Below are 25,676 nucleotides of genomic sequence, written 5' to 3' on the forward strand. Positions count from 1 at the left end.
TCACTGGTCTAGTCAGCATTGGACAGACACTGAGGAAGTAAAGATCCCTGCCCTCAGGAGTTCACAATACAAACTGAAAGAGAATCATGCCGTGCTAGTGTAAGAAGAGCCTCTCCACCGATCGCAAGTGGAATCTGTCCAGCTCTAACGATCACTCTTTGGTCATGTAGTTGTTGACCTACCTCCAAGCCTTGTTTCTTAAAACACATCTCTGAAATGACCCCCGTTTGTGGAATCATTCGAATAGTAACATCTCTGCAGCAGAGTTGCTTGATTGCCTGTTTGCAGCATCCTGGGGCCAAAGGCTGCTCCAGTTTAAGCCGATGGAACTGCTGAGCAATTCTGTCTGCAGCTGAGACCAGTTTTGTCTCTTCGTCTCCATGGCTCTTGTTGGTCATACTATCTAGCTACAGACTGTGTGCGCTCTGGTCTGGCTATCGGCCAGCTCCCTTCCTGCCTCTCTTCCACAAAATAACAAATTTTCACTGTCCAAGTGCTCCAGGATAAACAGAGGAAACAGTAACTATATTCAAGGAGAAATGTCTCCCATCCCCCGAGGGCTCGGCGGCTATGCTGAGATGGAGCCAACCGTAGCTTAATATTGTGAAATCCTCCTGTTTGGGAGTCTCAATTCTTGCTGAGACCCTTTTCCTCCCTGTCAGCTTAGAGAGCAGTAGTGGGGCCGTCCCAAGGGGAGGCGCACCCCATTGTTACATGCTTGTAGGGCAGCAGCATGGGCCAGCTGATGAGCACTGTCTTCTAGAGGGAAAAGCACAGAAGTTCTAGAGGGAAAAGACCTGTTTATAGCAAATCACTGCATGGGATTGTCGTCAGGCGGAGGTGCTGGAAGTCTGGCTGGTCCACCTGCTTCGTATGTCTGTATGGCCCATGTGGCATATTCCCAAATTGCAGAATGTTAAGTTTTTTCTTTTCTTTTCTTTTTCTTTTCTTTTCTTTTAATGGTGTTTGTAGAGCTCCTGGTTTCACAGAGAACCTTCCAAACGCAAAGCAAGTGTAACCCTGCAGAGATGTCCGCATGAGTCTGCAGACAGCCTGCAACAACAGCTCTTAGCAGCACAAACGTCTCAGCCTCCATTAGTCTTTGTGAGATGTTGACTCTGAATCCTTAATGAAGATGCTTTTCTTGTCATTGTTAATGAATGCATAACTGATTAGTTTTTCAGATGGCATGGGTGGATTTAAGTTCAAGTTGGAGAACTGAGAGTTGCTAGAAGGAAGGAAGGAATAGTCTATTGGATGTTTTCTCCATAGTATTATGCATGGGTTCTCTTGTATGGAATACCCTCATGGTGCAAGGCTTTCAGCATCACTTAAGCCTGCATCGGGAACCAGTGGGGATCATCTGTGTGCGCTATTCCAAACATGCCCAGCAGCCTGGCTCATTGTCCCTGTGTTAGGGATGGTTGTGGATTCCTCCACTCTGGTTTTATGGAGCGGCGGATGAGAGCAGTGCTCTAGTCTTTACAAAAGCAAAAAAAACAGAGTGCCAGAATGTACCATTCCAGCTTGCCAAAAAATTGCCAAAGCAGCATTCCCACTTGCCCCAAGTGCTGGGTGAGAGATGGTGGTGGATTTCACCCTCTGTATTCCTAGCCTTATTCCTGCTGCTCTCCCTCCGAACACCTCCAGTGCACTTTCTGCCTGTGCAAGGCATGAAGAATCCTTGAGGTTCCCAGTTTTGTATCCAGCATCCTAAGCAACATCAGAAACTGGGAAATGTGTCTCCAGTCATCATGCCTGCTTGAAACGTTGACTCTGATAAAAGCCTAAGAATATTTTTAAAGTTACTCCTAAAATGTGTGGCCTCAGCTAACTAAACTCTTGCTTCATATTTGTGGTTTATCTCAGTATTTTACATCCTGGCAATTTCCCCCTCCCCTTGAATTTGCTGCTCATTTGTCTTTTTGTAAACTCTTAAAAGGCACGTGAAATCTCAGTCAAACCAATAAGTGAATGAGTCCCCCATTTTAAGGCAGTTGTAAGGGGCCACACCTAAAAGAGAGCTTAATAGATTCTGCCCAGAAATGAGCATGTGATGGGGCGGAGGGTTCGACTGGGTATTGTGAATCTGGGGGGGGGGGGGGAAGGTGTGTGCGGGAGAGGAGAACACACACGAGACAGAGAGACAGCCTGAAGGAGCAGCTGAAAGATGGTGGCTGCCTCAGGAAGAAACCTGAGAAGAGGTTTTTGGATTGGGGTGCAGGCTGAAAAGAAAGCTTTTGGTGCTGTGAGCAAAAGAAACTGTTTCCTGCTCTCTGATTCTCTCTGCAGTCAGAGATACAGGATGTTGTACATTCTCTGTAAATAAACAAACTGCATCAAAGAAAACAGCAGACTCCATCTACTTCCCCTGGTCCTGGAATTTGACTTTCTGCTTGGATGGAAAAGGGGCAGCAATAGGCTTTAGTCAGACACAGGTTATTGGGCTCAGAACAGGGTTAACTAATTCAATTATTGCCCTGTAATAGACAGGAGGTCAGACTAGATGATCTAATGATCCCTTCTGGCCTTCATCTCTATGAATCTATAAATTATCCACAGGGCCTCGGATTCAGCCGCATGTTGGAGGCCGGGCTCCATTGCCTGTGGGAAGAGAACAATATACTCTGCTAAAATAAGTTTCTCCTCGTTACTTTATTCAATGTGTGGATGAGAAAAAAATGCCACCTTCTCAATCCTCCAGTCAGATTCTCTTCTCCCCCCCGCCCCACCCCGTGGAGAATCATACCTGCTGTAGTCGTGAAAATAAGTTTGTATTGCTTTTTATTCCTGTTAGCCCTGCAGAGCCTGCACGGCTCAGAGGGAGTGAACTGGGGCCTTTTCCTTCACTCATCTCAGCTACCAAACCGTTTTACTAAGTTCCAATGAATTACACCCATGTAAACCCCTTGGCAACAACAAGAGGTCACTTGAGGGTATTGTTTGATCTGCAGAACCGATGGTATGTTTGATGCATTAGAAAAGAACCCTGGTTGAGTTTGCAGGGCTAGCAGTCAGAGAGACTCTCCTGACATTTTACTTGTAAAATGAACATGTGATCTTGAAATTGAAAGATCATGACGGGAACAGAGACCATAAACTCATAACGGCCACACTGGGTCAGACCAGTGGTCCACTTAGCCCAGTATCCTGCCTTCTGACAGTGGCCAGTACCAGATGTTTCAGAGGGAATGAACAGAATCTAATTCTTTTTTCAACACAATTATATTTTTGGCCTTCACAATGTCCACTGGTAAGGAGTTCCACATGTTGACTGTTGACTTCCTTTTGTTTGTTTTAAACATGCTGCCTATTTATTTCATTGGGTGACCCTTGGTTCTTGTGTTATGTGAAGGGGTGAATAATACTTTTTCTCCACACCATTCATGATTTCATTGACCTCTAGCATATTGACCTCTACCATTGACTCTGCAGCACGAGCATGAATGTCTACACTGCAGTGAAGCAGCCCCGCAGCCCAAGCCCCGCGAGCTCAGATCAGCTGTTGGGGGCCAGACATGGGTTTTAAATTGAAGTGTAGATGTGCCCTGAAAGTCCTATTACACAAGGCCAGCTGGATCACCCTTGTCCACATCCTTATTCATTCCCTCAAAGAATTCTAATAGATTGGTGAGGCGTGATTTCCCTTTACAAAAGTCGTGTTGACTTTTCCCTAACGTATCATGATCTCAGTGCATCTGATAATTCTGTTCTTTACTATAGTTTCAACCAATTTGCCTGGTACTGAAGTTATGCTTACTGGCTGTAATTAGCAGGATCGCCTCTGGAGTCCCTTTTAAAAATAGGTATTATATTAGCTACCCTCCAGTCATCTGGTACAGAAGCTGATATTACAGTTAGTTCTGCAATCTCATGTTTGAGTTCCTTCAGAACCCTTGGGTGAATACCATCTGGTCCTGGTGACTTATTACTGTTAAATTTATCAATTTGTTCCCAAACCTCCTCTATTGACACCTCAATCTGGGACAGTTCCTCAGATTTGTCATCTAAAAATAATGGCTCAGGTATGGGAATCCCCTTCGCATCCTCTGCGGTGAAGACCGATGCAAAGAATTCATTGCGCTTCTCTGCAATGGCCTGATCTTCTCCAGTGCCCCCCCGATTGTTTGACAGGCTTCCTGCTTCTGATGTACTTACAGAAATTAACAGCAAACATTTTTTTCGTCTTTGGCTAGTTGCCCTTCAAATTCTTTTTTGACCTGCCTAATTATACTTTTACACTTGACTGCCAGAGTTTATGCTCCTTTCTATTGTCTTCCAATTTTTAAAGGATGTCTTTTTGCCTCTAACCATGTCTTTTGCTCTGCTGGTTAGTCATGGCAATTTTTTTTTCTTTTTTTGCTTCTCACTTTTTTTTTTTAAATTTGGGATATACATTTAATTTGAGCCTCTATTATTGTGGTTTTTAAATAGTTTCCATGCAGTCATCTTCTCATTGACACCTTGCAGTTCTGCCTGTCTAACTGGCCTTGTGTGTGTAACTGGCAGCGTTTCAGAGTATGCTACCATGGAGGTCCTGGACTTAGCAGCCTAAATTTGGCCTCCAGGACCTCTCTCCTTCCTTTTCCTATGTCATTACCGATGGTGAACAACAGAATGATTAAGCAGTGACTCTGTTCCACACCTACAGGAAGGACCAGTCTAAAAATGAAAATTCCCCTTTATCTGCTCTTCAGATGTCTTGAAAAGCCTGCAACACAAGAGATTCTAGATGTTAGATGAGAACTTCTGCTTTTGTAAGCTGGTGTAATTATTGAAATGAAAGGAGCTCCACTGATTTAGACCAGCTGAGAATTTGGCCTAACAGGCCTAATGATACACTCGGGGAAGGAGCCAGGTAGATGTCATTCCTTTAACCTCCATGCCATAAGAATAACTTTGGCAAATGGCTGTGTACTAATAGGACCATCCCTTAATTCCAGGTTGTCATACTCCTCCAAGTCATCAGCATTAGTGATGTTAGAGGTGTTGTTTTGACTCAGGGTGGGGAAGTAATAGTAGGGGTGATGTTGAGCAAGGAACAAACTGAATGTGCATCCAGACCACCTTCAGCATCTTGCCAGGGATGGATCTGGGTGGCGCATGATTTGCAAGGAGGCCATGTTGCTTTGGGATTTGCTGTGGCGGTGATGATGAAAGGGAAAACTTAGGCTGAAACTCAAGAAGTTTTTCCTTGTGCTGAGATCTCTAAATCACCTAATGGAAATGATGGGAAGACAAATTCCTTGGATGGCTTGGCTTGGATGAAGTACAGGTGAATATGATGTAGGGGAGAATCCTGCACCGGAAGAGATGGGCCTTTCCATCTAGGAACAAACCCCTGTACTGCAGTGGTTCAGTGATGTCTTTTCACCCTTTGAAAGACTCTTTACATAAGAAAAAAGAATGATCCAGATGTTGATCTGAGTTGCATCAGCATTAAACTTAACTAACTCCATGAACTTCAACAGAGAAACCCCAGGTTTACACCAGGATAACGGGGATCAGAATGCCGGGATTTCTTTCTAGTTGAAAAAACCAATCACAGTAGGTCATATTGACAGTTTTCCCTCCCAAAGGCAGGAGTCTTTCCTATGTCCATTGAACAGGTTTTATGTAAGTGTACCTGAGAGCAGAATCTAGCCCACTGACTCCAATGCGACATACATCACAACAGCCAATTACAAGATAAGTGAGGCCATCTGAGTTGGCATCTTTGTATTTAAAATATTTGTGCCACACCCCACTGAATGGCTGAATCATCCTCCCGGTCTTATAATTATGTACTAAAATAGTCACACTTACTGCTCCACTGCAGTGGCTTCCTTTCCAGGCTGATAAAATCTGAGGCCACAAACTATTTTGCGCTAGAGGAGTTTTTCAGCAGTTTTTATCCACCCCACCCCCTTCTCCAGAGTGGAGGCGAGTGCCAGCGACTGAAGCACAGTTGTGTAGTTTCAGTGTATTCGCTCCAGTTAATGCAGCTTAGTTTGGTTTCTAAACAGCAGCAAAAGTGAGGAGGGTAATTCCAGAAGTGGTTTTCGGACCCATAACAGATGTCACGCGACTGGTCTGGATCATTCTGAAGGAAGCAGCTCTTCCCTGGCCTGGCTTTAGGATGGAGTTTTTGTCTTCACGCTGTAGTAATCATTCCCTTCTCTGCTGGTACCGGTCTGTACTAATAATCCAGAACTGCCTGCCTGTGTTCCTGAGATTCCGAAGGGTCAGTAATCGGGACTACTGGATACTAATAGGGGGAGATATATGCAAACACAATGGACCACCCCGGGGTTCAACATTCAGAGCCAGATCCTCAGCTGGTGTAAGTTGTTGTAGCTCCATTGACAACCTGTGCTGATTTACCTAGCTGAGGATCTGGCTCAGTGGCTACCGGGTGCCAGAACTGAAGTGCTAAAGTGCCTGAAAAAGGACCACAAAACCATTTCACGACTCTTCCCCTCCCCATCCCACCCTTCCAACCTCTTTCACTGGGAGCACTATAATGAATGGCATTGGCCCAGACTGTACCCTCACCCTGCTCTCAGGTCCATGCGCCTTCCCTCTTCATCTGTTCCTGTGTGCTTTAACTGGGACAGGACAATCTGGCCCAATGTAGAGAGGAAAATAGATCCATCTTTTTCTTGAAGCTTAATGCATAGGCTTCAGCATTAGACATTGTGCCAGTATTTACTCCTCCCTTTCTCTTTTCTCTGCCCTGCCAGACTAATTGCTGTTGCCACTGGCCTTCCCCAAATACAAATGGCAGCTAATATCTCATAGCACAGACCAGCCCCCTGTAGGATTCCCGACGCACAGCAGAATCGGTCGCGTTTCCGTGCAGTGTGATCCCGTTTGGGGGTGTTCAGACTCTGCAGCACCAGTGGCCCCATTGGTATGGTTCTGTCTGATGCACAGAAAGGCGGAGGTTTGTAACGTAGGTCTCCCATGCGAGTGAGTAGAATTGGCTGGCTCTGCGGAGCGCACCAGCAGCAAAGAGCGGCCGCTGATTGGCTTTGTCCTCTCTTTGCTGTTGCAGGGAGGGAGACAGTGGCTCTGGGATCTTGGCCCAGCCCCGCAGTGCAACCTGAAGGTTCTAGCGTGCTCCAGGCTGGCTCCACCTTGGGCTTCCCTCAGGCTCATACGTAGCATGAGTTATGACAAATGTTTGGATTACTGTGGTGTTCAACTCCTGGTGGTCTTTTTGGTAGATAATTGCCATTTCCAGAGCACGCACACAGTTTGCAGTAAAATAAACCAGTTGTGCAGCGTGACTCTTATCTCCTGGGTCTGCTGAATAACTCATTTGCAAACAGTCATTTTCCTCAAATACTCCACTGAAAGAACCAAGGGCCTGTTCTGGAGGAGTACTTAACACCCACCTTTCTTGGTGGGTCAGGCCTTAGCTTCCACTGCTTCATTCAGTACTTAATTCAACAGACACTTTAAAAATGTCTAGCATCCATGGCATGTTATTCACCCCATTCATCTTCAAGTAAACTCTCAGGGTCCCAGTCCCCCTCATTTGAATTATACCTGCATAAGTATCAGTAGGAGATTCCTGTGAGCTTCAGTTAGTTGAATGTCTTAGGGATTCTTCCTTCAGGTTGGCAGTGCACCTTGGCACCTCATGGAAGAAAGCAAGGGATCAGCATCCAGATTTAGCATTCAAGGACCCCTCCAGATCTTGGGATCTACGTGAGGCCAGAATCTCCTGTGTCCGTGCCCTGACTCTGGTTTCCCCTGCTCTTTTGCTGATAGGGGCATTCCTGCCAGTAGTTACCCCTGGAATGCACCCCATAACGGGAGATGTCCAGAGGACAGGAGTGTGGTGAGGATAAAAGGCATTAATGACTCTCTGCAGCTGAGGGACTAGAGTGAAGAGTGATTGACAGATACCCGCGTTCTGGTATTTGAGTTGGGGGGGGGGGGGTTTAAAGCCCGTGAGCGAAGGCAGCTGCTGCCTGTGTGTACCAGGTGTCAGCCTAATGTGGGGATGGCCAAGAGACGAACCCCTAGAAGCCAGGTTTCTAGTGGAAATGGCACACTTACAGATTTTACATCTACAGTGCTTTCCCCCACAGCTCTCCATAAACATTAAGGGAAGGGTTTTCCGAAGCACTCCGCCTTCACCTAACTCTGCTCCTATTGGCGTCAATGGTAAAACGCCCCTTTGCTTCAGTGGGAGTAGGTCAGTGCTGCGCTCCTTTGAAAAACCCACCCGTAGACCTGGCCTAGTGTAACGGGTTTGCTGGCACAGCTACATCAGTCAAGGGAGTGACCTTTTCTCTCTCTCCATCCCCAGTGGACGTGTCTGTGCTGGCAAACACAGTCAGACTGGCAAAAAAGTCCTTTTGCTGGCACATCTTGGGCCTGGTTTACACTAGAAAATTAAGTCTGTTTACATCGGTTAGAGGGTGAGAAGTCCACACCCCTAAGCAGCGTAGTTAAGTGTAGCGAAAGCCTTACTGTCTTCAGGAGGCTTAAGCTTTACTGGCAAACTCTTTCAAGTGTATACCCTCCGCTAACAGGGTTTGCCAGTCTACCTCTGCCAGCAAACCTTGGAAGTGTAGACGAGGCCCTGGTGGCTCAGCCCCGGAGCAGTAGGGCTGTTTGTTTCTGGGTGGGAAATGGGCGTAGGAAAGGTCAGTGACTTGCCCCTTGTTGCACAGCAAATCACTGGCAAATGGGAGAATAGAACACAGAGCATCAGATAAGGATGATCCCTAAGAACTAGATTAAACACCATTTCTCTAAGGGCTTGATCCAAACCCAGTTGGAGTCAAGGGAAAGACTCCCATTGAGTTCAGAGGGCTTTGGATCAGGCCCAGACTGTACAGGATTATAATTTAGTTGCAAACATATAACAGACATTGAGTAGCTCCTATGCAAATATCTGGCATTGGAAAACACTAAAGGTCTGAAGTCCAGGGCACCCAACACGAGCTGCAGGGAATGACAATCTTCTCCTGTCTCATGGAGTTCTGTAATCTGTTTTCAAGGCATTTGTGTCGATGTGATTTGGCAGAAGAGCTAACTAGTATGGCTGCTTTTTCTAGACTAAAACGTAAGTTACTACACAGCTGTTGTGGAAAACTCTAAATATAACGTTGGACTTGCTCCAACTCTTCATCCTGCGAGGTCTCTGCTGGTACAATAAACCCCATGAAAATATCTGTTGGTGTCTTTCAGTTCAGGGTAGCTGACCAAGCCAGCAGAGGCTAATGGATGGGGCGGGAACTACTGGTTAAACCTTCCCAGGTGCTTAAAGTGACCCTGAATGAAGATTTGAATACGTCTGATTTGGGTGACTGTACTTTTCTTTGAAGGCTATGGAACATGAGATGTGCTCTGTACGGGAAATTGTGCATCATGTTAAAAAGCCGAGGAATGACTGCCCTGCTTTCTCACCTTACGACGATGTTGTGTGTAAACCAAACCATCCGTAGAGTAATGTGTGCATCGTCCTTGTCAGAACGACGCATCCGAAGCTTTTCAAAGCCGGCAGGGATTTAGCTGGCTTTAGCGGCATTATCTGAACAATGCGAACGATGTCCTGCTGCTGTCGTAAAACAATAGTCCGCGCTGAAGCACAAAGTGTCCCATTTCTGCTACGTTGCTGTGCAGATTAGTAGAATTCTGAGAAGTTCCTTTTTCCATGGCAAATGTAACGGAATAGCCAGCTGGGTTCTCCGCTTTTTAAAATCAGGACTAATGACATTGAAGTCAAAATCCCAAGGGGCCAGTTCGGGATAGCCAGACTTCAGCATGATCCAGCCACAGGCCCTTCTCAACCCAACACCCGCCCCCCCCATTGAAGGGTTGCAGGGGCAGTGGTGGAGACACTGCCCATAGTGGTTCTGCACCAGACAGGGGAAATTCTCAACAGGGGAGAGGTAACCAGCTTCCATCGCCTCTGCATCACTGGAGCTGCCCAATGGTAACAAAGCAAGGCAGAGAATCTGTCTCACCAGGTGCATTGTAATGGGGGCTCATCTGATCACAGTTAAGATTGCAGCTTGGTTGAGTGTGGTCACAACATTACTACTCTGAGTGAAGTCCTGCAGTACCTAGTTGTCTGACTGCGTATGTCACCTCCTAACTCTCTTCTCCTATGGCTACAGGAATGTCAGAAACTTGGGGCACAGGACTTCAGTTTCATCTTCTGCAATTTGCTAATGCTTGCTGATCTGCCAGTCACTGGCACAGAAGAACTGCCTACTTGGTTTGGAGACATTGTAGATAGCTAACCTCACAGTAGGGTTGGGTAGATCAGACACAAGGATCTGAGGATTGGGAAGGAAATTGATCCAGAATGACACATGTGATTGAGAATCCACTCTCTCCCTTCACTCCTGCCCTCAACCACCTTGACTAAAAGGGGTCCCAGTGAGAGATTATTCTCCTCTCCTCTGAGAGTGGCTGGTATTCCTATAACTTTCACCTGCGTACGTTGGTGCTCTGCATCTTGGTTACAAATATTTCTGTTTGGAATTTTCAGAATGACGAGCTTCGAAACCTGTCCCTTTCCGGTCATGTGGGCTTTGACAGTCTTCCAGATCAGCTGGTCAACAAATCAACCTCTCAAGGGTTCTGCTTCAACATTCTTTGTGTTGGTAAGTGATGCTGCACTGCTGAGCAAATGGTTTTTCACATCAAGGCATCATGTGACAAGAAAATTATTAATTTAAACAAAGAGGAGAGTGTGTCTGTGAGCATGAGAGAGAGAGTAAATAAAAACAACAAACCCTTCCATTCAGTAATGTGGATAAGATATAAACCAATAGGGTGAGCATTATATAAGGGAACCAGGGAGGATTGATTTAAATCACTAAGTGGAAAGCCTTGATTTTAATCAACTTTTCCATTTGTACTTCAGTTATTTTCTAAAGAAAGGTTCGTTCTCGGCTGACATAATCATTAAAACAAGCTGATTTACAACTAAATGGAGCCTTTACACTAGTGTTGGTAAATCTTTTCCTTACCTAGGAGGGTATGCCGTCACTATATACATTTATTTCAGCGATATATAGCTTTAATATTTACTGATTCTTTCTTGTACATTTTAGTATGTTAGAAAATGGTGAATGCTATATATAGCTTATTTACTAGATAATTAACTTTTTGCTCATGATTTGTGTCAAGGTGTATTAAGATCATGACTGGAATTTAATTAAAACAAGAGATTTCTCATATGCCTGTGTTTTGGAGCAGGGTGGGAATGGCCCTGATTCTGTGTTATATTAAGGCCCTATTACATCGCTCTGACAATGCCAGGGGGCCTTAAGGTGGGGGTGAATGAGAATCAGGCCTGTCACCTTGTTTATATGGTATTTAATCTGGGCACTGCAGGTGTGACATCTGTTCACTTGCCTTAGTTTCTTTGTTTCTCCCAATTATTCAGAGCTGAAATCCCAACAACCTCGCCTCCCCCCCACTCCCTGTGATCAGTAGTTTCAAGCTACACCAAATAAAACAATTACATGGCTCAAACTTAGGGAACCATGTGTCAAAATAGTTTTAACATCTTGGTTGTCTTCAAGATATCATCTAAAGTTGCTCAAACATTGAATGCATTCTGTGCGCAAACAAAACACTGAGCTTGGCAGAACGTTCCATAAACTATCTATTTTCATTGCTCATGTGTTGAAGCAAAATGTTTTCTCTCTTCTGATTAAGGACTTCAGGTTTATTTTAAAAAAATGCTTTGACTGGGGTTTTCATGTCATGTTTAGAATATTGTCCACAGTAGTTTCAGCTATCTGAATCCACATCTGGCTAGCCAGACTAGACTGCACTCGCAGCATTAGGTGTTCAGGAGCTAGACAGGAGAATGAGCATGGAGAAATATGACCAGAGCAAACGACCATTGCATGAGTCCCTTAGCAGCAGGAAGCTGTTTAAAATTCAGCAGGGAGCTTCCCGATTAGCAATCACATGCATGATCAAAATGGAATAAATTAGTTGCTTTTTTTCCCCTCGTGCAGTAAACATTCCTAGCCTAGCAGGAGCAATTTGTCTTCATTAACGCAGCAATTTGCTCCACATTTTTTTCTTTTTCAAAATGTGCCGGTCAACTTTTGTTAAGCTCCAAATAGAAATTTCTCACACACGTTGCTGCTATTGTCCAAAGGAAGGAGGAAAAAAAAATTGGCATCTCTTTGAGGGAAAGCACACAATTGGCTCCTGCACGGTGACGTAACTCTTCTAAATGTAGCGTGTCTTGAGCCACAGAGAACAGTATGCAATGATGGCTATGTTTGCTTTAGCAGCCTGCCATCAAACACCGCTCTAGTGATTTACAGGAGAACTGCTTAATAATAGTAATTCCATGCATAGAGCATTCCTCAGGGGGACCACATTCTGTGGCTATGATATAGATACATATTTTCACAAGCCATACTGTTTTGAGTTTTGCGAGCTGGGATTCCAAGCTGCTCTTGGTTTTGGAGAAAGTACTGCTTTCCAGCTGTAACCGTTAGAGAGACTGGCAGCTAAAACCAGGCGGGCAGTGAAGCAAGAGGGAAAGCCAGATGACTATGAAAATGACATGATTTTCAGGCTCCCTGTATATCTTGCAACTTTGCCTTGAAAATCTCCACGTCCCAGCATTTCTAGCCTTGATGGTTACTGGCGCCTTAAAATGATCATTGATCCCTCAAGCTAGGAGTGGGCTTTTGGACACTGGTCCTCATTTAAATACTGCAAGTTTTAGGCCCGAAACCAGTGTTTCAATCCCTGCCTGTATATCTGTGCAAGCACCAAGACTTACTCATATGGCCTGTGCGTCAATGCAAGAAAAGCAGGCGTTGTGGTATTATTCCAGTGAGAAAACCATACTGAATAGGTGTAGAGATCTTAGGCTCCCTTGGTGGAAGGATCGTGGCTAGGAGCAAATGGTTCCGCTAGAAAGCTGAGCATGCCTAGAACAGCCTTCTGAGGGATGGAATGGAACCCACGGTGTACAAGTCCGGGTTCAGCAGGGTGGTGTGATTCCTACCAGGAGCAGCTCTGCAATTTGGGACCCTTCCTTAGCGCATAGGGAGGCGGTGAGGCTCAGCCACTTTGAGAGCGGGCTCTCAAGTATTCGCATTGGGCAGGTTCCTGGAGTGCGGGCTGTCCAGTGCAGAGACCCTGGCTATGTCTAGCCTGCAATGGCTGGGTGCGATTGCCACCGGAGCCAGAACACCCAAGCTAGCTTTAATCTAGCTCGCTCGGCTCCCAGAGCTGTGAAGCTATGGCATGCTTCGGTGCAGGCTGTACAAACCCGTCTGGGTCACTGGGTAATTGCGCGTGGGGTTAGCCCACACGGTTGTGGCGTCCCTGCTCCAGCACCCAGGCTAGCCAGATGAAATCTGGTTCAGGTATGTCAGCCAAGCTGCAGTCACAGTCAGTGACTGTAGTCTGGACATACCCCTGTGACACAGTTTGAGTGTCGGTTCAACACACCCTGTTCTCATGGAACTCAATCTTTCTTTCCATAGTCCATGCCAAATAGAGACAATGATCTTTTTTTATTTAAAGGGGACCCTTTATTACTAAATGTGAAAGGAGTGGACCATGGCAAATAAACAGGTCCTTAACTTAAAAATAGGCTGATCATCTTCGGTTATTAAATGGAAACAGCCATCATAGACGTGTTACTCTTTGCTGCTGGCGTCTCTTACAAGGAGAGTCTCACATTACCACTGTTATTTTTGTGAAGACGCCATTCCTCTGTACTGCCTTCCATCAAGGTATCTTAGTGGTGACCTGAAAACAAATTGGGCCCATACATTCCCTCTTTGCTTCTTTAATATATTAAAAATGAATGGTCTTGTTTTTAACAGTTTTTCTCCCTTTCCTGCTTGTGTTTTTACGTTAGAAATTCAGGTCTAATCTGCCCTGATATGCTCTGTGATAACCAGTGCAATGATGAGGTCACAAGAGTGAAAGTTGAGCATTTGAGAGAAGAGATTGGTAGTCAGACTCTTAAATTCTTGGGTTCCATGGTTTGTTTTTGTCAATACCTACTTACTGTTAACTTCCATAACTAACGTTTTGGTTAAAGTATCAGAGGGGTAGCCATGTTAGTCTGGATCTGTAAAAAGCGACAGAGTCCTATGGCACCTTATAGACTAACAGACGTATTGGAGCATGAGCTTTCCACCACATGCATCTGACGAAGTGGGTATTCACCCATGAAAGCTCATGCTCTAATACTTCTGTTAGTCTATAAAGTACCACAGGACTCTGTCGATTTTGGTTAAAGGAATTGTTTAAGAGACGGGAGTGTTGATTCTTTACCAGTGTGTTAGTGCTCACAATGAGCAGGCTTTGAAGCCCTCTGGCAAAACTAGAGAAGACCAAGTTTTGCTATTCTTGTCACCTTTAAGTTTAAAAAGCAAGTAGGAAAAACAGTTTCAAGAACAAAAAAATAAACAAAGAAACCCAACCTTCCCGTCCTTCTGTACACATCAGGCTTGGAGAATTAGATTTTTATTGGTGAATGTCAATTTCACCGTACACATACACAAATCAGCGAAAAAATATTTCCATCAATGACCATTGAAATTTACAGCTAGGCAAAGTAAGAAAAATGCTGCTTCAGAACTTAAGAGTTTGATTTAAGGTTATTTAATATGTATATTTTGACATGCAGTGTAGGCAATTTGTGTGTTTAGTGGTTGAAAAACTTTAATTTTTTGAATCTTAACGTCTGCTGTCGTTAAATAATTGTTGTCCGCTCCCCTCCGGTAACTTTGCCGAACTGTGAAAATTTAAATAGATGAAAAATGAAAATGATGCTTAAATAAACATCTTATCCATCAAAATTATAAATAAAAAAAATTGAATTCTGCCAAGTCTAACCATAAATTAGCTAAAACTGCACAAACCCGATTTTTAATATTTATAATCATTTGCCTTTTAAGTTACATAGAAAAGCAAATTATTTCTTAAAGGTATCTATCTGTTGGCTTCCTCATGAAGGCCTCAATCCTGCAGTTAGATCTATATCCAGACTCTGAACCTATGCAGAGCCCCATTGACTTCAAGCAACATATAATTACTGATTTCCGTGGGGATCTACATGGATTGGGGGTTTGCCTGCTTTGATTTGGTTGTCACAACAGGACTTAAACCAGCAATATACACCTTCCTCCATGAGACACACATGTCATATAAACAGTGTCTGGGGAAAGAATTAACTTCTTCATGAGTCTGTAGAGAGGATATTACAGAGCCCATCAGTCTAGTGTAAAAGTAATCAGCAATGGCAGAAGAAAACACAAAGGAAAAGCATACTTAGGAATGTAGGATTTGCCATATTTACGTCTTAGGTCTAGCAAGTCTAATAACCTGCTTCCAGCAATGGCGGATTCCTGCTCCTTCAGCGGAAGGTGACCCTTGCTTTCCCCCACCTAGAAAACTCACCTGGTCCGTTGACCGATATGCTGCACATTTCAGCATCCTACCCAACCCACCACACTTCCAATCTCTTCTCTAAGTCCACCTAGTCCAGGAGGCCTATAAAGCCTAATTCACCCTCTCCACCCCCTAAGAGGGGTGTTAACAAAATTTTTGTCAAGAAAGTATATTAACCCTGTGCCCCTCCCAAAAGTGATGAAACATCATTGTGCTCCATGCTGTTGGCTGGTTACCTAAGTATTTGTGGTATCCCATCCTTCGTCTGTACATCATCTATAACTGTAAACGTAACCCAGTGGTAAGTGTATGTGTTGAGGTGCTCCCCTCTGGGCCCGATCCATACAGAATGGGAGTTGGTTACAGGTCTGAGCCAGGCTCCGTGGCTGAGACCTGTAACCAAGTGGTAGAAATTCAAGCATGTAGCTCTAGAGCTACCTGGTGTCTGCCAAACTGGCGGCCGTCGCATAGTGGATTGGGGCACTGGCTTGGGCCGAGCTTCCTTTGCTCAGAAGATGTAGGTAGTCCAGTGATGAGCGTATCTTACAGATCCCCCTCACTGCCTGATCTGCAGGGGAAATGAGTCTGTTAAAACCCCAGCAAAAGCTCAAGCTGTCACAGCCCATGCTTTTAGCTCTGAAAGTCCCCAGTTCAATCCCCGGTGGCTGACCAAGATTGAGCCATCTTATAAGGCATTGAGGCCTGAAGAGCTTATCTCGCTGTCTGAGAACCATCTGCTGTGGTTTTGGTGCTACAGAAGTGTGTGTCTGTCTGTCTCTCTCTGCTCTAAAGAGAGCTTTGGACAGAATGGTAGGGGGGCAGAGCGAACTTTAGCTCTAACACATTCTCTGTCTGCTCAGGTGAAACTGGCATTGGCAAGTCAACCTTAATGGACACTCTGTTTAACACAAAGTTTGAAAGTGACCCAGCCACCCACAATGAGCCCGGCGTGAAGTTGAAAGCAAGAAGCTATGAACTCCAGGAGAGCAACGTCCGTCTGAAGCTGACCATTGTTGACACAGTTGGATTTGGAGATCAGATTAATAAAGATGACAGGTAAGTTGCTTTTACGTAGGAAGGGGGGCTCGCACTGATTCATCCTCAGGCCGGAAGGGCTTGAACGTACTACAGCAGGGGTAGGCAACCTGTGGCACGCATGCCGAAGGCGGCAAGCAAGCTGATTTTCAGTGGCACTCACGCTGCCTGGGTCCTGGCCACCGGTCCGAGGGGCTCTGCATTTTAATTTAATTTTAAATGAAACTTCTTAAACATTTTAAAAACCTTATTTACTTTACATGCAATAGCTTAGTTCTATGTCATACACTTATAGAAAGAGACCTTCTAAAACCGTTAAAATGTATTACTGGCACGCGAAACCTTAAATCAGAGTGAATAAATGAAGACTCGGCACACCACTTCTGAAAGGTTGCCGACCCCTGTACTACAGGAATGGTATTTAGTATCCAATGCCCTTGAGGACTGCAGCGTCAAACCTGGTGCTGTCGTTGGGTTTAGTGGCACACTGATTAAGGAAACGGCATAGTCCAGCAGCTAGAATGCTGGACTGGGACTCAGGAGACCTGAGTTCTGTTCCCGGACCTTGCGTGAGTCCCTTCAGTTCCCTATGGGTATGTCTACACATCAAAGAGAAACCCGCAGCTAGCCTGCCAGCTGGCTCAGACTGTGGAGGTGTTTAATTGCTTTGTAGGGTTCCATGCTCAGGCTGGAGCTTAGGCTCTGGGACCCTGTGAGGTGGGAGCGATGAAAAAGCCCCGTGAGCTCGAGTCGGCTGGCACAGGCTAGCTCTGGGTGTCTGGTTGCTGTGTAGACATACCCTAAGCCTCTATCTCCTCCCATCCTTCATCAGTCTTGTCCAGTTAGAATGTAAACTCTTCAGGGCGGAGACTGTAACTTATGTGCATGTGTAGTGCCAAGTATAATGAAGCCCTGATTCTGATTGGGGGGGCCTCTAGTCACTGCTGTAATAGGAATAATAATGCACTGGATTGTGGAGATTTATTGTGCCAAGCAAAAGTCAAGTTGCTTCTGAAAACTGTTGGTTTCACAGATGAGTGTATTAAATTGTGCAGTTTAGTGTAAATGAATTTGATCTAATTGTATGGAATTTTAATTTGTATTAAATAATATTAATTAGATAATGCTTTGCATGCTGAAAGCACTGTTTAGTCATCAACTAGGGAGTCCACGCCACAGCCGTGTAAAGCAGGTAGATACTATCATTCTTTGATGGATGGGAACCTGATATGGTGAGAGAAGTGACTTGTTAAAAGGTCATTCAAGTCCGTGACAAAGCTGGGACTAGAATTTAGGTATTCCTGACTCGGTGTTCATTCCTCCAGACCTCAGCAAGAGAGAACTCGCCGATCACATGGTTCTTAAGGCGATGTTGGGATGTGGATGGGTTTTAGTCTGGATGCAGATTTTTCCCATTTCAGACTAGAAGTAAACATTCTGCATGTACGTTCCAACATACTACATAGACTATTGTTTAGTATTTCTAGGATGCCCAACTGCGCTGTCCGAATAGACATTCTTACACTTAAAAACACGTCTGCCTTCCCCGGGATCTCCTAATCCCAGTCAGTATTTTAAGATTGTTGGGCTCGTCTTAATATTTCTATCCCTTGATGGAAAACTTCTCGAGATTCATGGCATTGGTTGGCTATTTTTGGTTTTGGAAAGCCATTCCCGTTTTTAAAAGCATCCTCATTGGCTGTGATTGCACCCAAATGCTGTGTGTGTTGTGTACTATCCAAGCTTCGCTCCCCCTGCTCTGCAGCAGTTTTTAACTAATGCACCGTGTGCCTTCCTGCAAAGGAGAAATGAGAAGTGAAGTGTGTGGTGACTGTAGGCCGCTCTGTGCTTTGAGCGATGCCATATGCTCTCAAGCTTGAAGGAAGGCAAGTTAGAGAAGGAGCAGGTGTTCAGCATGGCAACACGGCAGCTTGTTACTGCTGGGTCACTTTGCATTTGATTCATTCAACAGACAGCAAGAGCAGGCAGTATTGTTACTGGAGTCCCTCAGATTTCACTCTCCAGAGCTCCCTTTGAGAGGCAGCCACGGTGTGACGGGCGTAGGAAAGCCATTGTTCTAACTCTGCCGCAGCACAATCCGAGACTTGTCACCCGTGACTACAGCAATGGGGGCTACCAGATTAGGGCCTTCCAGACCATTCCGGTGACCCTTTTGTACCGCGTCTTCTCTAATTTCAGAGCATGACAGGCCTCAAGCAGACAGGCCCAGCCAATTTTACAATATGCTATTGTCTGAGGCCTCCTTGGATCCTCTGGGTCAGATCCAACGGTGTTACCCAGGGGTTGGAGACTGGAGGGAGGGCTGTGTCCTGAGCATTCAGAGTGAGATGTTTGACAGCTGGATCACAGTGCGCCCTGCGCACGGGGTGGTTAGATCACCTGGGCCATATTCTGCACCAATCTCCGCTCCAAGAGGTAAACCAGGGAGGAGTGTGGTATATTGCACATCCAATCATGCACTGCTGCATACTGCCTTCAAACAGCTGCCCTGCAATCTGGAGCCAGATGTGGTTCCCTGCTCTGGATTCAGATACAAGCTGCATTTCTGGCTACCTGCGCAGGGAATTTTTTTCAGCTCCTCTGCCTGTGACCCCTAATGGGCTCAGCTGTTATTACCATGAGGCTGCTGTGAGACCTGCAGTGTCAGGAACATCTCTTGGCTTTGTGCTCCAGTCGCTTCTTTGAGTGTGTTTTCTTGTGCCCGAGACTGCAGGGAGATGAGATGGCAGGAAAGCAGCAGAATTTCAATGCAACTCCACTGAACAGAACCAACACCCACTCCTTGCATTGCTCTCTGGTCCCAAGGCAGGTTAAACAGCAGAACATTAACAAGGTACAAGGGTCTGCTCTGTTTAATCTGTAAAGCAGGGATTTTGAAGCAGTATTTCCTGTGAATGTAAGTGTGTTCAGATAGGGGACCTGCTAATGGGCCAGAGCTTTTAAAGCCCGGGAGGGAGCCAACCAGGGAAGGGGGAGGGTGTGAAAGTAGGCGGAGCCATTATTTTTGCTTGGTCTGGCAGATGAGGCCCAGAACATCAGCGGGTGTAAATTGGCCTCATTCTGGTGCAGTCACTGATTTACAGCAGCCAAGGATTTACTCCATGTGTCCAGTTGGCTGAGTGAGTGCACATTAGCTGCAGGAAAGATTGTTTAATTGACTTCATTGAAAGTTTTCTAACCAGGGGATAAGAATTTGGACAATTGCTCTCTTAACATGCACTGTTTGGGGGAGGAGGAATCCAATGAATGCCTGCTATTCAAGGGCCTGATCCTGCAATATGCCGTGGGTTGCCAACTTTTGTCTCTTTATTGGGAACTAGGGGTGCTCAGAACCTCAAAGGATCAGTCCCTAACCCAGGGGTAGGCAACCTATGGCATGGGTGCCGAAGGTAGCACATGAGCTGATTTTCAGTGGCACTCACACTGCCTGGGTCCTGGCCACCAGTCCGGGGGGCTCTGCATTTTAATTGAATTTTAAATGAAGCTTCTTAAACATTTTAAAAACCTTATTTACTTTACACACAACAATAGTTTAGTCATATATTATAGACTTATAGAAAGAGACCTTCTAAAAACGTTAAAATGTATTACTGGTACGCGAAACCTTAAATTAGAGTGAATAAATGAAGACTCGGCACAGCACTTCTGAAAGGTTGCCGACCCCTGCCCTAACCTATCGAGCTCAGCTTTAGGCGGGTGGTGGTTAGCCCTCAGCAACAAGCAGTTTGAACAGCACTAACTACAAAGCTGAGACCATGATACCCTTCTCTGAAAGCGCAGTCAGTTAACGAATCAGATCGCATTGCACCGTGACGGCATCTCCAGTAAAGCTGTCAACAACAAAAAATTATTAGCTTTGCTCTGAGATCTAAGCTCCTGAGAAGCAGTCATCCCAGGTAAGTCTCTCTTCCCTCTAAAATACCAACCTGGAGTTTGGAACAGCTGGTATTTTTTTGCATCACACACATCTGGTTTCTCTCGATGATGCAGAGAAGCAAAGGGTTTGTGCTGTAGTGTGTGTCGAGGAAATGTGTTCTTCTCTGGGGTGGATGGGTGTTGTGGCCTCCGTGATTTGAAAGCCCCGGCTCTCGTCCATCCACCATAGCTGAGCTCTTGTATGATGCATTTTCTTGTGGTCTAAGGTAAAACACATGGTCATTCAGAAAGGTGTGTGAGCTGGGGATGGGGCTTGGCTCCAGTAGAAAATCTCGTGGTGACCATGAGGGTGGTTGACGGCAGTGTCTTAAAATGAGACACCCCTCCCCCCTACCCCCAAAAAGGCAATGAGATTTCCGGTGTGTCTGCCAGTTAGACTGTAACTTACCAATAGTGAATGCCCTGATCTGAAAAGAACTGTTCCTTCCAAATTTTCAGCTATAAGCCCATAGTCGAATATATCGACACTCAGTTTGAAGCCTATCTGCAGGAGGAGCTGAAGATCAAGCGTTCTCTGTTTAATTACCATGACACAAGGATTCACGCCTGCCTATATTTCATCGCACCTACGGGACACTCACTGAAGTCTCTAGACCTGGTCACCATGAAGAAGCTCGACAGTAAGGTATGCACTGCCCATGTCATGCCCCTGTGATGCTCTCCTGCTGCCACTTAATGGGGTGACCTTGCCAAGGATCTAACAAAAGGTGTATGGAAAATATCCATTCCCAGCTGCTAGAGAGAATGGGTAAGAGTGCAGAGAAGGCTTAAAAGAACTTGCCAGATCTCTAGACAGCAAGAGCAGGTTAGCACTAAAGGCTCTCACCATAAAATGGTGCGAGAAATTTGGGCAAAAATCTGGGTTCTTTTTCATCCAAACTGGTCCATCACGTCCAGTTAGAATGATAACATCACCCACTTTACTCCACACCAGCAGCAATCCTGAAACAGGCTGCTGCAAATGAAACTATCGTGTCTACTCTCAAGGGTGGCCCTCCTTTCATACTGATAGAGCCACATTTTTGGCATGGGGGGGGTCAAAACTCCCCTGTGCTTTGCTGCAAATGCCCCCCTCAAAGCCAAACACTATTTGATATAGTTGAACAGCAATTCTGCACTGCAGGCTAAACAATCCTTACTGATGATACAGCCAGTGGATCTAGCGGTGGGTGGGGGGCTGATTTAGCCCACAGATGGGTAAAGAGAAGCTCGTGTTCAAATGTTTCATGTTCAAGAGCATCTTTTAGTATTGAAAAGTTAGATGGAAACCCAAGTCCGCTTGAAAGGAAGCCGGTATTCCTAAATACTGAAGTGCCCTCTGCCCACCAGCACTGTGGCATGGTCAGCTGCTTGCATTCTGGTTTGAAATACGTGCAGGACGGTAAAGCAGGCAGCTGGAGCTCTTCATTTCATATGCGGAGAATGTTCCACATCTATTGAGTGACTCTGGTGCCCGAGAGCCATGAAAAATTCATAACAGGTTGCCTGATGACGTGGGTAAAGCTTGGAGTCTGCTTGTTCTGTAGCTGCAGAGATTTGCTGAGAATTTGCCTGTAATTGGCACTAGTCTTAACTTTTCCCTGGACAGGGATTAGTTTCTGTTACAGGGCCATCCTCAGAAAGGAATTAGTTTATGTAATTTAAGAGGATTTTCAAGCACTGTAGATAAAATGTCTCCATATAGGTCAATATTACTGTCTGTCTTAGGCTGTGGCTACACTTAACACTTCAAAGCGCTGCCGCGGCAGCGCTTTGAAGCGCTAAGTGTAGTCAAAGCGCCAGCGCTGGGAGAGAGCTCTCCCAGCGCTGTCCGTACTCCACCTCCCTGTGGGGAATAATGGACAGCGCTGGTAGCCGCGCTCCCAGCGCCGGGGCTTTGACCACACTGGCGCTTTGCAGCACCGCAATTTGCAGTGCTGGAGAGGGTGTGTTTTCACACCCTGCTGCAGCGCTGCAAATTTGTAAGTGTAGCCGCCAAGCCCTTACTGTAGCAGCATTTTATATTGCCTCAGGGCAGAACAACTGAAGGAAGGCTCCTAATCAGCCCTAGATCACACGTGGGAGTATGGTCTTTTCAGAGCTGGTTTAAAAGGCACTGTGTAGCAAGAGCTACATTAACCTGTGGCTGTGGTGAGCTGGATTGGCCAGACCCTTGTGGGATTGTAAGCAAGTTACAACAGCCAGCAATCTAGGGTGAGAGAGTGACCAAGAAACGATACACAGATGATCTTCATTTGTCACAGCAGAGCTGTGGCCTGCATGAAGCTCCCTGATCCCTATCGCCCTGTGGTCCTCAGCCAGTGTAAATCAGTGTAGCTCCATCTGAGGATCTGGCTCGGTGTCCAGTTTGTCCCTGTATTTGCTTGAAGTTTGCCAGATTTGGTGCCACTCCCCTAGGCAGAATATAGGGGGTGCTGCAAGCTTCTTTAGTGGGGGAGAGGGACAAGCTTGCTTATTTCAGGCCAGTGCAGTAAAGGGACAATTCATCTCTGTCCAATCCCGACACCTTGTTCAGCAGATCTGAAAGTTTCCTTTTGATACTAGGCTGTAGAGGTGCTCAAGGATCAATCTCTAGGCTGTTTCCTGACGGTTAACCCCAGAGTAGTTAAGCCTGCTACAGGTCTGAAGAGGATGAGTGCCTAGATGGTAATTTCCTTTGGAACTGTTTGGCTAGTCTGTGTGACAGCATTTCCTCTCCGCCCTAGTTAAAAAAGTAAAACTTCTGCTACAGAAGAGGAAATAAGTGTTGCCAAATTGCATTTGACTTTGAATGGAGCTCTTCTCTACACATGAAAAGCGATTGGCGCAATCCTGTCTCAGCCAATGTTGCTTGCTTCAAGTCCGCCCCCAAAATATCAAATGAATTGGATGGACCGGCAAGTCCTGTTCTAGTAGAAAGTTTGTATTGCATCACTGCTTTTATGTGCCATGTTCTTTGTCCTCTTCTGGGTGAATATATTGAGGGAGGTGTCCTTTGAGGCCATTCGCTCTCTTTGCCTTGCAGGTTAACATTATCCCTATAATAGCCAAAGCTGATACGATTGCAAAAAACGAGTTGCATAAATTCAAGAGTAAAATCATGAGCGAGCTGGTCAGCAATGGTGTCCAGATCTATCAGTTCCCAACAGATGAAGAGACAGTGGCTGAGATAAATGCTACAATGAGTGTAAGTATTGGTTTTTCCTGAACCCATCCATTCCCACCCCCAGGGAGGGGGAATGCTGCATCTTTTTGCTTTTCCCATTGAAACTCAAGTATGAGCCAATAATAGTATGAGCCAATGGAAGCCCCTCTCCACTCTGGTCTGCAGGACTCAATGAAACGGGGTGGAATTGGGTGCTGATATTTATTTTAAAAATCTTGAAAGTATTTCTTCTCTGCTGATCGTGTCCTTTCCCATGTGCCTTTCCCCTTATTAAATATTCATATCCCCGGGGGGCAGAGTGGTGATGTGATCAGGGGAGAGGACTTGGAGTGAGGCTTCCTATTCCCACTCGCTGCTTGTTGCTGGGTGATCCACTTCACCTTCCTTTGATTCAGTTTCTGGAGGAGGACTAGAATCAGGCAGCTGGTGCTCTGGTTGCGTGTGGAGCAGTTCTGGGTGGTGCGGTGGTTAAAGTGGTGGGGACTGACCTATGCTAGCACAAGCTGCGCCAGTGGTGGCGATAAGAGAGATTTAGGGAAATAAAGCTAGCATAGGCAGGCCTTTACGCAAGAGTTATGCAGGGAGAGATGAATTGCACCCTGAGAGGCTTGTTTGCAAAAGCAGAGGAGGAATCCAAGCCCTTTGCCTCTAACTGTCTTACAGTAGCGCATAGAGGCCCTCAACCAAGATCCGGGCCCCATCGTGCTAGGAACTGTACATACACATAGTGATCCATCTATCCAGGCCAGAGCTTCCAGCTGTCCGAGGGTAGGGATGCCCAGAGCCATGGGGTTGCATGCCTGCCTATCTTGGCCAATAGCCATTGATGGACCTATCCTCCATGAACTTATCTAGTTCTTTTTTGAACCCAGTTATTCTTTGGTGAGAGCAAAGGTTCAACACTCCCTCACTGCTCTTCCCCAGGTGAAGCCCTGGGCTGACTGGCTGCTTGGTATCCTGGAACACAGATTTTATTTCTTCTGTTTTTTGGCAATTAGAACCATTGTCTTGAGATCGGCCATTTTTGCCATTCTAACAACTTAGCTCATGGCTACAACTCGGGCGGCCTAGAATCACGTTAGCTGTGCTTGGCTGAGAGGATGTTTCTAGCCATACTTAGTGCAAGAAAACTATTTCTATTTTGTTATATTTTAAAAATATATTGAAGTTTGTTTCTTGGGAATGTCTCTGGTGCCCGCTGCTGTATTAACGGCGCCTCACAAACATTAAGGACCAGGTTGTGTCTAGCTGCCTTCCCAGAGCCACAAGCTGGACCTGGGCAGTGCCTTAAACAGGAAGCTGCCCTTGCTGTCCGTGGTGCCAGCACTAAACTGCAAGTTGTCCTCTGTGGTGCTGTCCCGGAGCTCTGGTCACGCAGTTGCACAGCGAAGTGACTGAGGCTACGTCCGCTCTGCAGCTGGGAGCGAGCGTCCCAGCACAGGGTAGACCGACACGCACTAGCTGTGCTGGAGCTCAGGGGCAGCACGGGCAGTGGCTTGGGCTAGCTGGCCAAGTACGTCCAAGCCCGCAACCCTGGGTCCGTACTCGGGTGGCTAGCCTGAGCTGCTGCCGGGCTAGCGTATGTCTGTCGGTCCGTGCTGGGAAGCACACTCGTGGCTGCAGTGTGGATGTAGCCTGAGAGTTTGGATACTCCAGGAAAGCAGGAGTGGGGGAGCAGAGTGAAATCCAGCCCCCGTGTCCCTGTGGCAGCAGAACTCTGAGAGGGAAGGGGGCGCGAAATCCCAGTGGGTCCATGCATGCCTGGCACAGTGCAGAGCTCAACCCTGCAATCAGCCCGCATGGCAGTGAGGGAGAGGCAGGGGCCTGGGGTGGGCTAGGAGAGGAGAAGCTCATCCTGCTCCTCTAACTTGTCCCCCTGTGGGGCTGAGCGGAAAGGCCAGTGGGAGTTTGTTTTAGCGAGGGAGCTGCAGCTGCTCCGTGGCCAGGCAGGGAGGATTTTCCCTCCCATCCGTCTGCCCCGTTCTTGGCTTGGCTGCCCAGGCACTGGTCTCTGGACTCGCGCCTTGGTCCATAGCAGCCCTTTCAAAGCACGGGCTATGAAAATACCACCTGGCCGAGCTCTCCCGAGGCTGGCGTGCAGGCCCAGCTTCCTCTTGGCAGGTGTTTTGTGCATCTC

The 25,676-nt window shown here is 46.2% G+C and overlaps 1 protein-coding gene and 1 long non-coding RNA gene across 6 annotated transcripts in view; one reads left to right on the forward strand and one right to left on the reverse strand.

Moving 5' to 3' along the window:
- The window catches only part of SEPTIN11 (septin 11), a 74,017-nt gene that overhangs the window by 29,004 nt on the left and 19,337 nt on the right, over nucleotides 1-25,676 (forward strand). For all 5 annotated transcript variants that reach the window (XM_039542133.1, XM_039542129.1, XM_039542130.1 and 2 more), the window contains exons 2-5: nucleotides 10,499-10,613; nucleotides 16,263-16,458; nucleotides 20,833-21,019; nucleotides 23,399-23,560. In XM_039542133.1, the coding sequence (XP_039398067.1) occupies nucleotides 10,499-10,613; nucleotides 16,263-16,458; nucleotides 20,833-21,019; nucleotides 23,399-23,560 (660 nt within the window). The remainder of the gene's footprint in view (nucleotides 1-10,498; nucleotides 10,614-16,262; nucleotides 16,459-20,832; nucleotides 21,020-23,398; nucleotides 23,561-25,676) is intronic.
- LOC120406928 overlaps nucleotides 14,510-25,676 on the reverse strand; it is a 33,357-nt gene continuing 22,190 nt past the window's right edge. Inside the window, exons 2-3 of the long non-coding RNA XR_005599664.1 lie at nucleotides 20,385-20,595; nucleotides 14,510-14,746 (exon numbers count right to left, since the gene is read on the reverse strand). This is a non-coding gene — a long non-coding RNA (uncharacterized LOC120406928). The remainder of the gene's footprint in view (nucleotides 14,747-20,384; nucleotides 20,596-25,676) is intronic.

This window comes from Mauremys reevesii, linkage group 5, assembly GCF_016161935.1.
Source record: "Mauremys reevesii isolate NIE-2019 linkage group 5, ASM1616193v1, whole genome shotgun sequence".
NCBI lineage: Eukaryota > Metazoa > Chordata > Testudines > Geoemydidae > Mauremys > Mauremys reevesii.